At 46.7% G+C, this 15,356-nt stretch overlaps 1 protein-coding gene across 1 annotated transcript in view; it reads right to left on the minus strand.

The window, feature by feature from the left end:
* Positions 1-1,827: 1,827 nt before the first annotated feature.
* LOC112265333 (disintegrin and metalloproteinase domain-containing protein 10-like) overlaps positions 1,828-15,356 on the minus strand; it is a 35,292-nt gene continuing 21,763 nt past the window's right edge. The window contains exons 9-16 of the mRNA XM_042324081.1: positions 14,643-14,806; positions 13,742-13,925; positions 13,178-13,328; positions 12,216-12,399; positions 7,750-7,861; positions 5,795-6,015; positions 4,568-4,694; positions 1,828-4,193 (exon numbers count right to left, since the gene is read on the minus strand). Of these exons, the coding sequence (XP_042180015.1) occupies positions 3,961-4,193; positions 4,568-4,694; positions 5,795-6,015; positions 7,750-7,861; positions 12,216-12,399; positions 13,178-13,328; positions 13,742-13,925; positions 14,643-14,806 (1,376 nt within the window). The 3' untranslated portion in view covers positions 1,828-3,960. The remainder of the gene's footprint in view (positions 4,194-4,567; positions 4,695-5,794; positions 6,016-7,749; positions 7,862-12,215; positions 12,400-13,177; positions 13,329-13,741; positions 13,926-14,642; positions 14,807-15,356) is intronic.

Raw genomic sequence — 15,356 nt, forward strand, 5'->3', positions numbered from 1 at the left:
TATCATGAAGACCACGAAAAAAAAATAATAATAATAATTTAAAGAAACCATGCCACAGGATAACTGACTTAAACGAAATGAGAATGAAGGAAACATTTAAGTCCATCACACTGATTTTTTTAATATTTTTTTTACCATTTTCATGATGGTGGAGAATTAAAGTAAATTATATTTAAAACTAATCCCATTTCAACTAGCATAGATAAGAGAACAACCCAGGGAGGTTGGTAACACTTTATTTAAAGGGTACCTACATAAGATGTTATAACACATTCATAATCAGTGTGTAAGCATTTAATACATTATGTCTCCTATGAAATACTTATGTACTGCTTATTAATGTTTTATGTACGGTTTATGAATGTTATAAAATACTCACGAATGTTCCCTTCAAAAATCAAGTGTTACTGAGAAGGTTTTGAAGAGGGGATGTTTTGTTTCTGAACAGTATTTCCTCGATTTCAAAAATGTTGATTTTTATTTTCAAATTAAAACTCTTAAATTCTCCAACTACTGTACAAGTTTACAGGGGGAAAAAAGTCTGGCTTAGTGTACTGTGAGTGTGCTAGCTGGTCAGATATTTTCTTATTAAAACGGCTTCCTTCTCTTCAGAAAAACTTCATGATCCATTTAGCGACCAGTGTCCCAGTTATTCAGCGAAATACAGGATTCAATGGAAGACAGACAAGCGTCTAAGTCCACAACAGAGTCCATTGCCCTTTTCACAATACCGAGCTAAACCAAGTTATACTGCCCTGGCCTGGTTACACATTAAACCATAGCTGCTGGAACCATGCTGGAAATGACCCAGAACAGTATGGTTGGGGTCAGCATGATAGTGTTGAAAAGAACAGATTTGACCCAGAACAGTATGGTTGGGGTTAGCTTTGAAGTTGTTTATGTGATCTAGGCTATGTTCCAAATGATGTTCCACATCAACCCAGCCTACCGTCGTTGTAGTATTAAAAGGGCAGGAGCAAACACCTTGTACTACTGTCTCGTAGTCTCTACCTCCTCAAAAAACCTGACACTTCTATCCAGGACCCCCACATCTGTTTGTCTGGCCAACTCCTATGCAAAAAAATAATAATAATCATAGTCAAATCACTGTTTGGCATGACAATTACCATAGGAGTTGGCCAGACAGCAGTAGTAGGGTCTGGGTCCAGGCTATGTGACTTCCATTCATCCATTCAAACTAGTGCATGGCTTTTAGAGACCTTCCTACTGGCTTTTCCTACATAGAAGGTAATGATAAAAAAAAAGATGTGGCTCATTCATAAAACGATATGACTCGTTCGCCCACAAGTACAAAGACATGTATGGCACACCAATGTTAAATGTAAAAAGCCCACAGTCTTCACCTCGGTAAAGGACACAGAGGAGCAACACAACAGGGTCGTCTTCATTAGGGCACACAGCAGAAAACCGTGTTCAAAACATTTTGTAACTGGAAAAAAATGAAAATGAACGTTTCTTTTTTTTAGACAAATCCAGGTAGGCCCTTCCGTGTTGCAGTCCGTTTTCTTCCATTTGATGCCTAATGAACCCAATCCAGGCCTCCACACACATTGTTGCAGGATGGAAGACCATTCAATCCAGATTCTAGCTCTATACATAGTGTTAGTGTTAGTTTGAAAGTGCCACCATCTTGGAATAACTCCTCCCCCTGCTGTCTGAACTACAGACCCAAACTAGTCAACATCAGCTATCATTGGCAAGTTATCGGTTGTGATCAATTACGTAACAGACAACTTAGTACAGACCTTTTGTCAAATCAACTGTAGTCATATTTTTTTTTTAAGTTTTAAAAATTATGACTCCATGCCCACATTGAAAATGAACAGTTTGATATCAATTGTACTCAATGTTTTTTTTTTTGTTCATCCATTCTGGAATTGTTTTTGTATTTATTTTCCACACTCACATAAACCTAGCAATTTGATACTATTAATGCACTCCGTACTAAAGTAAGTGTATGTCCGAAATGGCACCCTAAACCCTACATAGTGCACTACTTTTGACCAGGGTGCATAGGGCTAAATAGTGAATAGGGTGCCATTTTGAATGCTTGCCATAAAATGTCTCTTAAAAAAAAAAAACTTTAAAAAACCGCATCACTGACCTAATATAACAGGCAGAATCATCAGCTTTCCGTTAGTGGTTATTTGTTCTATTCTTCTGCATCAAAACATATCAAGAAAAAGAAGAAGTGTGTAAAAACTAAAAATGAAGTTCCCTTTTCCTTTCTTTCCCCTGATTCTTCTATCCCGAATCATTACATCGTGACGTGATCAGAACAAGTCGTTACATCGTGATGTCATCGTGACGTGATCAGAACAAGTCGTTACATCACGATGTCATCATGCCGTGGTCGGAACAAGTCACATTAATCATGATGTCATCGTGACGTGATCAGAACAAGTCGTTACCCGATGAAGAGATCTTGGAGACCTTCAATGTCATAAAAGGTCAAAGGTGAGAAGTAGTGGGAAAATGGTGGTGACCTTTTTGTTCAATCCTTGGAACCTAGCATCTAGCAACCGGACCCTAAACACAACGCCATAGAGAATTCCATCCATGTGATTCCATCACTGCAGAAAAATAAGAACTTGATTGGTGAAATGCTGTCCATTTACTATTCCAGATATCTTCATTTGTGTTACTGTCCTGAGAGTACAGTACTAACCCAAAAACAGTAAAGAATCATACGTACATTTACAGTAGAAGAAATAGTTTAGTTTTTTTCACTTATGTTACACTGAAATCTGTACAATCACATGCAGAAGACAGTCAGTCTCTACATGGAGAAACCAAGAGAAGAGCATCGTCTCTTTTCCCAGTTTTGTTTGAAACGTTGTGTTTTAGTCACAAGTACAAGTAAATCTCCTCCGAGTGTTTTTCACTTCATTTCCTGGCTACTATGGCTGACAAAACATTTCAACCAACCAGGAGCCACGGATCACATGGGTGTTGTCACTCAAAGAGGAGGTACTTTACAAATCGAAAAGAAAAAACATGACCGAAGGTAGTAAAGCTACACGTGATGAAACCATTCCATTCCTCCACTCGTTGGCACTCCATTGAAAGAAAGATTTGGTGGGAAAAAGAGGCAGACCGAAGACCTACTGCATTGGAAATGGCCAATGGTCACTTCCACTCCAAAAAAAAACAAAAAAAACAAAAAAAAATGGTGGATGGTCACTTCCACTCCACAAAACAAAATGGTGGATGGTCACTTCCACTCCACAAAACAAAATGGTGGATGGACACTTCCACTCCACAAAACAAAATGGTGGATGGTCACTTCCACTCCACAAAAAAAAAAAAAAAAAAAAAAATGGTGGATGGTCAAACAAAATGACTGATGGTGGATTCCACTGCACATAGAGAGCCACAGAAAACAAGACTGAAGAGGTCAGCCGTGCTGCAGGCTCTAGTCAGTGGTGGTCGTTGGAGGGGGTGGGGGGTCCGTTTATTCTCACTTTCTCAACTCTGTTTTGTTTGTAGATGGAGGGTATGAGGATGGTAAACAACCAGTATAGGCTGTTCTTTGGAAGGACTGAAGCAAGTGTTTTATCCTACTGTTAGGTGTAAACCGGTGGGATTCGAACCCAGGTCCTCCCACGTGGCAACCCAACACCTTAACCATTAGACCAAGAGGAAATCCAACAACCAAAAAACGTGTAAAAACTAAAGTGTGATTCCCTTTCCCTTGATTCCATCAATCCTAATCAAGAAAAGGCTAAGAAAATCATGTTGATCTAAATGGTTAGGACGTCAGATTCCCACCCTGGAGACCCGGATTAAAATCCCACAAATCGGTTCAAATCCCAGTCCCACCAGTTACATAGATAGGCACGTGGAGGAGCCAAGGCAAGGAGCAGTCGATGGAAGGAGCAGCGGACCTAGCGGTCCCACCCCGAGCGGTCCCACCCCGAGCCCCAGTGTCTCAACAGCTCAGCGTCTCATCTGACCCATCTGGTAGTTTTCTCTAGGCTGGCCCTGGCTGCGGTGATGCCTCTGAGGCTGGGGTTGTGGCTGGGCCTGGCGTGAGGGCTGCTGCCGCTGGCCTCCGGAGACTGGGTGGTGCTGGCCGTGATCTCCACCTCCGTGGTGGGACTGGGACTGGTGCACCTGGGCGTCTCGGGCGTCCCGTGCGTGCTGCTGGGCTCTCCTCCTCTTTAGCGTGCCTGGTGTCGAGGGGGGGAGACGGATTAGTTCACAACCTATCAACAGCTCGTCTGCTCCACTTCCCAAATCGTCTGAAGGTTTGTAACGCACCCCAACAAAACGATCACAGAGAGGAAAACAAGACTAAACAGACAGTAAGTCCATTGAGAAGATCGGCTCGTATCTCCAGTAGTTTGGGTGGGAGAGCTGGGTGTGACGACAGACACTCACCTGGTAGTGGTTTGGGTGGGAGAGCTGGGTGTGACGACAGACACTCACCTGGTAGTGGTTTGGGTGGGAGAGCTGGGTGTGACGACAGACACTCACCTGGTAGTGGTTTGGGTGGGAGAGCTGGGTTTGGGTGGGAGAGCTGGGTGTGACGACAGACACTCACCTGGTAGTGGTTTGGGTGGAGGCAGTTTGGGATTGCTGGAAGGGGTGTGGACACTACAGATCTTAATGAAGCCAGCCATCAACATGATCAGAGCGATGCCCATCAACAACACTGCCCACCAGTGAGCCTGGAATTAGAAAATGGAAAACACAGATTACATTTGATCCATGGTATATATAACTTTTTTTTTTTTTTAAACCGTGTCACACCTTGATGGGATAAACATTCCTGCGGCTCAAAAACATTTCAAAATAATTTATTTTGGTTTTAAATGACCTCCAATCTCATCTTGATCCATATGGCAAAGTACTTATTTTCTGTGACAAACACTGTCACACAGATAGAACCGTGTGACATTTCATGTATTGTCTGAGCCGGTGCTCCCAAGTCAACATGGCATGCACATTCCACAGGTCACATTTATAATTGAGTGTACATAAAATAAAATGGAGCAGTGGTTAAGGGCGCTGTACTGCAGAGCCAGCTGTGCCACCAGAGACTCTGGGTTCGCGCCCAGGCTCTGTCGTACCCAGCCGCGACCGGGAGGTCCGTGGGGCGACGCACAATTGGCCTAGCGTCGTCCGGGTTAGGGAGGGGTTGGCCGGTAGGAATATCCTTGTTTCATCGCACACCAGCGACTCCTGTGGCGGGCCGGGCGCAGTGCACGCTAACCAAGGTTGCCAGGTGCACGGTGTTTCCTCAGACACATTGGTGCGGCTGGCTTCCGGGTTGGATGTGCGCTGTGTTAAGAAGCAGTGAGGCTTGGTTGGGTTGTGTATCGGAGGACGCATGACTTTCAACCTTCGTCTCTCCCGAGCCCGTACGGGAGTTGTAGCGATGAGACAAGATAGTAGCTACTAAACAATTGGATACCATGAAATTGGGGAGAAAACGGGGTAAAAAAAATGTGCATTTAAAAATATATATATAAAAAAACAAGATTAGGATAAGTTTCGTGGTTTACGTGAGAGTTCCCCAAGGCATGCCAGTGTGCCACTTTACATCGGTTGACCATAATACCCTTTTCACACCAACCTGACCAGTACTGTGCTTGTGCTGATATCTCCTTTACTATACAATATGGTGTATACAGAACCAGGCCAGTGCAGTGAAAATGGTATGATATTAAAATACAATGTGAGTCAAGTCAGCAACGACACATAACACTATAATTTTAGATGTTCTCATAGAGCTCAGGGTTGAAGAGTCGGTCAGTAAGCTACATACCACTATCCACTCTGCAATGTTCTCATAGAGCTCAGGGTTGAAGATGGCCTTCTTCAGTCTGGCCAGAGGGCCGTCCGCGTCCACCAGCCGACACCTCATGAACACGTCACAGTAGCCCTTGAAGTCGTTGCAGGGAGACCCCGCGGGCAGCGTGGTGACTTTCTTATTGAAGAACCGGGCCAGCTTCTCTGAACCCGTACTGCTGCAGGTGTTGGGGTTCACTGCAACGTGAGAGAATCACAGGAGTCAATAATAATGTCATATTTTAGAACGCTATTCATTACAAAAATAATCTCGAAGAGCTTTAAACATTGTCTAACAATGTAGCGATCATACAAGCTGGCAAGTAAGATTGAACAATTCAAGAAAATGTTCCTGTTTTTTCCCCCAGAAATCCTTGATTGGAGGATTCCCAAAATCACGAGGGAATCCTCCAACCGGGATTTCTGAAAAACCCAGGAACGTTTGGAAAGTATCTAGAATGTAGCTAAACCTGTAAAGAACATAATACAATTCCAATATAAGTCCTAAAACGACATGAACGTCAGAAGGGGAGGGACGTGGTAACAGGAGGGGTGAGGACGTGGTAACAGGAGGGGACCGACCGTGAGGACGTGGTAACAGGAGGGGACCGACCGCGAGGACGTGGTAACAGGAGGGGACCGACCCGAGGACGTGGTAACAGGAGGGGACCGACCTCGAGGACGTGGTAACAGGAGGGGACCGACCGCGAGGACGTGGTAACAGGAGGGGACCGACCGCGAGGACGTGGTAACAGGAGGGGACCGACCGCGAGGACGTGGTAACAGGAGGGGGACCGAGGACGTGGTAACAGGAGGGGACCGACCGCGGGACGTGTTAACAGGAGGGGACCGACCGCGAGGACGTGGTAACAGGAGGGGACCGACCGCGTGGTAACAGGAGGACGTGGTAACAGGAGGGGACCGACCGCCAGGACGTGGTAACAGGAGGGGACCGACCGCCAGGACGTGGTAACAGGAGGGGACCGACCGCCAGGACGTGGTAACAGGAGGGGACCGACCGCCAGGACGTGGTAACAGGAGGGGACCGACCGCGTGGTAACAGGAGGGGACCGACCGCCAGGACGTGGTAACAGGAGGGGACCGACCGCCAGGACGTGGTAACAGGAGGGGACCGACCGCCAGGACGTGGTAACAGGAGGGGACCGACCGCCAGGACGTGGTAACAGGAGGGGAACCGCCAGGACGTGGTAACAGGGGGACCGACCGCCAGGACGTGGTCAGGGGGGACAGGAGGGGGACCGACCGCGAGGGACGTGGTGTCAGGAGGGGACCGACCGCCAGGACGTGGTGTCAGGAGGGGACCGACCGCCAGGACGTGGTAACAGGAGGGGACAGACCGCCAGGACGTGGTGTCAGGAGGGGACAGACCGCCAGGACGTGGTGTCAGGAGGGGACCGAGGACGTGGTGTCAGGAGGGGACCGAGGACGTGGTGTCAGGAGGGGACCGACCAGGAGGGGACCGACCGCGAGGACGTGGTGTCAGGAGGGGACCGACCGCGAGGGGGACGTGGTGTCAGGAGGGGACCGACCGCGAGGACGTGGTGTCAGGAGGGGACCGACCGCGAGGACCTGGTGTCAGGAGGGGACCGACCGCGAGGACCTGGGACGTGGTGTCAGGAGGGGACCGACCGCGAGGACCTGGTGTCAGGAGGGGACCGACCGCGAGGACGTGGTGTCAGGAGGGGACCGACCGCGAGGACGTGGTAACAGGAGGGGACCGACCGCGAGGACCTGGGTCAGGAGGGGACGTGGTAACAGGAGGGGACCGACGTGGTAACAGGAGGGGACCGACCGCGAGGACGTGTTAACAGGAGGGGACCGACCGCGAGGACGTGGTAACAGGAGGGGACCGACCGCGAGGACGTGGTAACAGGAGGGGACCGACCGCGAGGATGTGGTAACAGGACTCACTTTTCTCACTACAGCAAACGTGGCACAGCTCGTCAGTCTCGTCCTTGCCCTCCACGCTGGCACAGGTACAGACCTCCAGACCATACTTCTCACAGATGGAGCCAGAACAGCCCTGGAGGAGGAGCCAATAGAAGGGATGAGATATCATGTGACATTTTAGTCATTTATCCAGAGCGACTTACAGTTTAATGCATTTAACTTAGCTAGGTGGGACAACCACATGTCACATTTATAGTAAGTACATTTTTTCTCTCAATAAAGTAGCTAATGTCGTGGAAATATTGAATCAAATATTTCCCAGATACCGGCGCTTGTGAATTCAAATAGACTTCATTACAGAGAGTAACAAAGCCGAGCAACTCCATGGAAGAACTGCCTCTCCATTCTTAGTCCTTGGCTTTTATACAGTTTCACCCTTACATAACATCGTCAATCCACTGTATGAATCTTGTCGTCTTGCTTGGTTTCCATTCCCTTATTGGCTAGTAAGTAAAGTCAGAGCTAGTAGGAAAATACATCCCTTTTATTTCCCTGTGAGGAAAATTCATATATGTGGGGACTGATTGGACAAGACACAGATAAACATAGCAAACAACATTCCCAGTAAAAATGAGAGGCATTCCATTCCAGAAATAAAAACAGTGCAGGTCAGAGCAGATTCTAGGCTGAGTTGAGGATCCTGGTATACGTTGGCACAAAGCTAGACGATAGGTTTACACACTACAGGTAGCCAGGTACAGTTGAAGTCGGAAGTTTACATACACCTTAGCCAAATACATTTAAACTCAGTTTCACAATTCCTGACATTTAATCCAAGTAAAAATTCCCTGTTTTAGGGAAGTTAGGATCACCACTTTATTTTAAGAATGTGCAGGATAATAGTACAGGCGTGGCCAAAACTTGAGAACGACACAAATATTAATTCACACAATGTCTGCTGCCTCAGTGTCTTTAGATATTTTTGTCAGATGTTACTGTGGAATACTGAAGTATAATTACAAGTATTTCATAAGTGTCAAAGGCTTTTGTTGACAAATACATGAAGTTGATACAAAGAGTCAATATTTGCAGTGTTGAACCTTGTTTTTCAAGACCTCTGCAATCCACCCTGGCATCATCATCATCATCAAATGTATTTATAAAGCCCTTTTTACGTCAGCCGATGTCACAAAGTGCTGTACAGAAACAGTCTGTTATGGAAAGAGCAGGTGTCCTAATGTTTTGTACACTCAGTATATGTTGTGTCTACCAGCTCATTCCCACAGGAAACTGCAGAGGGAAGCAGCACCAGCCAGTCAACCATCAGACTCCATAGTGAGACGCCTCACAGAGGATATTCAACCCTAATTGCAAATCCAAGATCTCAATATCTTTACAGTAGAAGCTACCAAAACACGCAACATGCTGGCATGCTGTCAATTAACTTCTGGGCCACATCCTGAGTGATGGCAGCCCATTATTGCATAATCAATGCTTGGAGTTTGTCAGAATTTGTGGGTTTTTGTTTGTCCACCCGCCTCTTGAGGATTGACCACAAGTTCTCAATGGGATTAAGGTCTGGGGAGTTTCCTGGCCAGGGACCCAAAATATTGATGTTTTGTTCCCCGAGCCACTTAGTTATCACCTTTGCCTTATGGCAAGGTGCTCCATCATGCTGGAAAAGGCACTGTTCGTCACCAAACTGTTCCTGGATAGTTGGGAGAAGTTGCTCTCAGAAGATGTGTTGGTACCATTCTTTATTCATGGCTGTGTTCTTAGGCAAAATTGTGAGTGAGTCCACTCCCTTGGCTGAGAAGCAACCCCACACATGAATGGTCTCAGGATGCTTTACTGTTGGCATGACACAGGACTGATGGTAGCGCTCACCTCGTCTTCTCCGGACAAGCTTTTTTCCGGATGCCCCAAACAATGGGAAAGGGGATTCATCAGAATATCAGTCTGTCCCTGATGTTTTTCCTGGAGAGAAGTGGCTTTTTTGCTGCCCTTCTTGGCACCAGGCCATCCTCCAAAAGTCTTCGCCTCACTGTGCGTGCAGATGCACTCACACCTGCCTGCTGCCATTCCTGAGCAAGCTCTGTACTGGTGGTGCCCAGATTCCGCAGCTGAATCAACTTTAGGAGACGGTCCTGGCGCTTGCTGGACTTTCTTAGGCGCCCTGAAGCCTTCTTCACAACAATTGAACCGCTCTCCTTGAAGTTTTTGATTATGCGATAAATGGTTGCTTTAGGTGCAATCTTACTGGCAGCAATATCCTTGCCTGTGAAGCCCTTTTTGTGCAAAGCAATGATGACGGCACGTGTTCCCTTGCAGGTAACCATGGTTGACAGAGGAAGAACAATGATTCCAAGCACCACCCTCCTTTTGAAGCTTTCAGTCTATTATTCGAACTCAATCAGCATGACAGAGTGATCTCCAGCCTTGCCCTCGTCAACACTCACACCTGTGTTAACGAGAGAATCACTGGCATGATGTCAGCTGGTCCTTTTGTGGCAGGGCTGAAATGCAGTGGAAATGTTTTTTTTTGGTGGATTCTGTTAATTTGCATGGCAAAGGGTGACTTTGCAATTCATCTGATCACTCTTCATAACATTCTGCAGTATATGCAAATTGCCATCATACAAACTGAGGCAGCAGACTGTGAAAATTAAAATTTGTGTCATTCTCAAAACTTTTGGCCACAACTGTAGAGAGAATGATTTATTTCAGCTTTTATTACTTTCATCACATTCCCAGTGGGTCAGAAGTTTACATACACTCAATTAGTATTTGGTGTCATTACCTTTAAATTGTTTAATTTGGGTCAAACGTTTCAGGTAGCCTTCCACAAGCTTCCCACAATAAGTTGGTTGAAATTTGGCCCATTCCGCCTTACAGAGCTGGTGTAACTGAGTCAGGTTTGTAGGCCTCCTTGCTCATACACACCATTTTTCAGTTCTGCCCACAGATATTCTATAGGATTGAAGTCAGGGCTTTGTGATGGCCACTCCAATACCTTGACTTTGTTGTCCTTCAGTCATTTTGCCACAACTTTGGAAGTATGCTTGGGGTCATTGTCGATTTGGAAGACCCATTTGCGACCAAGCTTTAACTTTCTGACTGATGTCTTGAGATGTTGCTTCAATATATCCACATAATTTTCCTCCCTCATGATGCCTATTTTGTGAAGTGCACCAGACCCTCCTGCAGCAAAGCACCCCCACAACATGATGCTGCCACCCCCGTGCTTCACTGTTGGGATGGTGTTCTTTGGCATGCAAGCCTCCCCCTTTTTCCTCCAAACATAACGATGGTCATTATGATCAAACAGTTCTATTTTTGTTTCATCAGACCAGAGGACATTTCTCCAAAAAGTATGATCTTTGTCCCCATGTGCAGTTGTAAACCGTAGTCTGGCTTTTTTATGGTGGTTTTGGAGCAGTGGGTTTTTCCTTGCTGAGAGGCCTTTCAGGTTATGTTGATATAGGACTCGTTTCACTGTGGATATAGATACTTTTGTACCCGTTTCCTCCAGCATCTTCACAAGGTCCTTTGCTGTTGTTCTGGGATTGATTTGCACGTTTCGCACCAAAGTACGTACATCTCAAGGACACAGAGTATCTTCTCCTTCCTGAGCGGTATGACGGCTTCGTGGTCCCATGGTGTTTATACTTGCGTACTATTGTTTGTACAGATGAACGTGGTACGTTCAGGCATTTGGAAATTACTCCCAAGGATGAACCAGACTTGTGGAGGTCTACAATTGTTTTCTGAGGTTTTGGCTGATTTCTTTAGATTTTCCCATGATGTCAAGAGGCATTTAGTTTGAAGGTAGGCCTTGAAATACATCCACAGGTTCACCTCCAATTGAGTCAAATGATGTCAATTAGCCTATCAGAAGCTTCTAAAGCCATGACATCATTTTCTTGAATTTTCCAAGCTGTTTAAAAGGCACAGTCAACTTAGTGTATGTAAACTTCTGACCCACTGGAATTGTGAAACAGTGAATTATAAGTGAAATTGTCTGTCTGTAAACAATTGTTTGAAAAATGACATGTGTCATGCACAAAGTAGATGTCCTAACTGACTTAGCCAAACTCTATAGTTTGTTAACAAGAAATTTGTGGAGTGGTTGAAAAACGAGTTTTAATGACTACAAACTAAGTGTATGTAACTAAACACTACATGTAGCCAGGTATGTAACTAAACACTACGGGTACCCAGGTATTTAACTACAGGTAGCCAGATATTTAACTACACGTGACAGGTAGCCAGGTATTTAACTACACGTGACAGGTAGTCAGGTATTTAACTACACGTGACAGGTAGTCAGGTATTTAACTACACGTGACAGGTAGTCAGGTATTTAACTACACGTGACAGGTAGTCAGGTATTTAACTACACGCTACAGGTAGTCAGGTATTTAACTACACGCTACAGGTAGCCAGGTATTTAACTACACGCTACAGGTAGCCAGGTATCCACTCACCCCGTTGAGGCACACTTGAGTTTCTCCGTGGCAGGCGGTGAAGTTGGCCTTGGGTTCAGAGGTGGGGCACTGGGCCGTACCCCCGTTACACATGCCCTGATGAGCACACTCAGACTCCTCACGACACTTCTCATTCCGGCCCTTATAGTAGCACTCAGGAGTACAGCACGGGCCCTGGCTGGGACTGGGGGAGGGAAAGACATAAGGCGTCAATTTGTATTATGGAAAATACACCATTTGACAGAAAACAACAAAATTACAGAAATAAGCCTCCGCACACGTCAATTTTAGTAATTTAATTACAATGACATTTGTAAGAAACTAAGCGTATTATTTCCTCAGTTTGAGTCCCTTATCTTCCTGGACGACAGCTACCCTGTCAGGTTAACTTCCTGGACGACAGCTACCCTGTCAGGTTAACTTCCTGGACGACAGCTACCCTGTCAGGTTAACTTCCTGGACGACAGCTACCCTGTCTGGTTAACTTCCTGGAGGGACAGCTACCCTTCAAGTTAACTTCCTGGGAAAATACCCATTTGTCAGGTAAACTTCCAACAAAATTACCCTGTCAGGTAAAAACAGCTACCCTGTCAGGTTAACTTCCTGGACGACAGCTACAATTTTAGTTAATTTAACAGCTACCCTGACATTTTAACTTCCTGAAACAAAGCTACCCTTTTTTCCTCAGTTTGAGTCCCTTATCTTCCTGGACGACAGCTACCCTGTCAGGTTAACTTCCTGGACGACAGCTACCCTGTCAGGTTAACTTCCTGGACGACAGCTACCCTGTCAGGTTAACTTCCTGGACGACAGCTACCCTGTCAGGTTAACTTCCTGGACGACAGCTACCCTGTCAGGTTAACTTCCTGGACGACAGCTACCCTGTCAGGTTAACTTCCTGGACGACAGCTACTCTGTCAGGTTAACTTCCTGGACGACAGCTACTCTGTCAGCTATCTTACCTGCAGACTTTGTTGGGTTTTAGTTTACACTTCCTGTTGTCAGGCTGGTCGGCGTCATAGCAACACTGGTCTCTGCACTGATCGCTGTATCCACAGTCACACTCCTCCCCTGGCTCCACTAACCCATTACCACAGATGGGCTGGCCTGACTCTGTAGGGGGAGGGGGGCAGAAAGAACACATACACATTACGAAATGACATTCATAATAACACATATGATCTTTAATGAAGTGTAGAATTTCAAAAACTTCCCCAAAATTCCAAGGCTTTCCAAAAATCCTGCTTGAAGAAATTTTACGGAATTCTACAAACAATCTTAAACTAACACAGCAGAGAAAATGTACCGACAAACTAGCTTCAAATACCATAGACAGCAGAGGAAACGTACCGACAAACTAGCTTCAAATACCATAGACAGCAGTGGAAACATACTGACAAACTAGCTTCAAATACCATAGACAGCAGTGGAAACATACCGACAAACTAGCTTCAAACACCATAGACAGCAGTGGAAACATACTGACAAACTAGCTTCAAATACCATAGACAGCAGTGGAAACGTACCGACAAAGCAGCTTCCCCTCTTCTTCTCCAGGACCTGGCTGATGTTCCTGACGCTACAGACGGAGAACTTGTTGTTGTTGAGCTTGTCTCCTGATGTGGCCCGGGCGTACATGATGTAGTTCCCCTTCTCCTTCTTATCCTGGGTCTTCGACTCCCCTGGGGTGCACTCTGACCCCGAGTCATGCTGCGGTTACAAACCAAACACACACACACAGAGAGTGAGTGAGTGAGAGAGGGGAGGGGGAGAGAGGGAGGGGGGGAGGGGAGAGAGAGAGGGGAGGGGGAGAGAGGGAGGGGAGGGGAGAGAGGGGGGGGAGAGAGAGAGAGGGTGAGGGGAGAGAGAGAGAGGGGGAGGGGAGAGAGACCAAGAGAGAGAGAGAAGGGGAAAGAGAGGGGAGGGGAGAGAGAGAGTGTGAGTGAGTGAGAGAGAGAGAGAGAGAGAGAGAAAGAGGAGAGAGAGACACAGAGACAGACACAGAGAGAGCGAGAGAGACAGACACAGAGAGAACGAGAGAGAGAGAAAGAGAGAGAGGGAGAGAGAGACCGAGAGAGAGAGGGGGAAAGAGAGGGGGAGGGGGAGAGAGAGAGTGAGTGAGTGAGAGAGAGAGAGAGACACAGAGCGAGAGAGACAGACAAACAGAGAGAACGAGAGAACGAGAGAGAGAGAGAGGGAAAGAGAGGGGGAGGGGAGAGAGAGAGTGAGTGAGTGAGTGAGTGGAGTGAGTGAGTGAGTGAGTGGAGAGAGAGAGAGAGAGACACAGAGCGAGAGAGACAGACAAACACAGAGAGAACGAGAGAACGAGAGAGAGAGAGAGAGAGAGAGAGAGACCATTGCAGGTCCGGATGAGGTTTTGCTGTATTCCATGCATTTACCATCAGCAGGCTAGATTATCTAACTCACCGGCGAGCCAAAGTTGTGTCCCACCTCGTGGGCAAAGGTGATGTGTGAGACCTTCGGAGGGACGTGGGAGGCGTAGTTCTGAACAGTGATGATGCCGGTATTCAGGGACTTCTTCTTCCCGTCAGAGTACAGCTTACTCTTCTCACAGATCCCTCCAGAACTCCCTGTGGACAGACAGACAGGTATTAGTGAGGGTCAGTCCATCTCTCCAGAACTCCCTGTGGACAGACAGACAGGTATGAGTGGGAGATGGTCCATCTCTCCAGAACTCCCTGTGGACAGACAGACAGGTATGAGTGGGAGATGGTCCATCTCTCCAGAACTCCCTGTGGACAGACAGACAGGTATTAGTGGGAGATGGTCCATCTCTCCAGAACTCCCTGTGGACAGACAGACGGGTATGAGTGGGAGATGGTCCATCTCTCCAGAACTCCCTGTGGACACACAGACAGGTATGAGTGGGAGATGGTCCATCTCTCCAGAACTCCCTGTGGACAGACAGACAGGTATTAGTGAGGGTTAGTCCATCTCTCCAGAACTCCCTGTGGACACACAGACAGGTATTAGTGAGGGTTAGTCCATCTCTCCAGAACTCCCTGTGGACACACAGACAGGTATTAGTGAGGGACGGTCCATCTCTCCAGAACTCCCTGTGGACAGACAGAGTGGGGGTCCATCTCTCCAGAACTCCCTGTGGACAGACAGACAGGTATT

Source organism: Oncorhynchus tshawytscha, linkage group LG01, assembly GCF_018296145.1.
Source record: "Oncorhynchus tshawytscha isolate Ot180627B linkage group LG01, Otsh_v2.0, whole genome shotgun sequence".
In the NCBI taxonomy this organism is placed as follows: domain Eukaryota; kingdom Metazoa; phylum Chordata; class Actinopteri; order Salmoniformes; family Salmonidae; genus Oncorhynchus; species Oncorhynchus tshawytscha.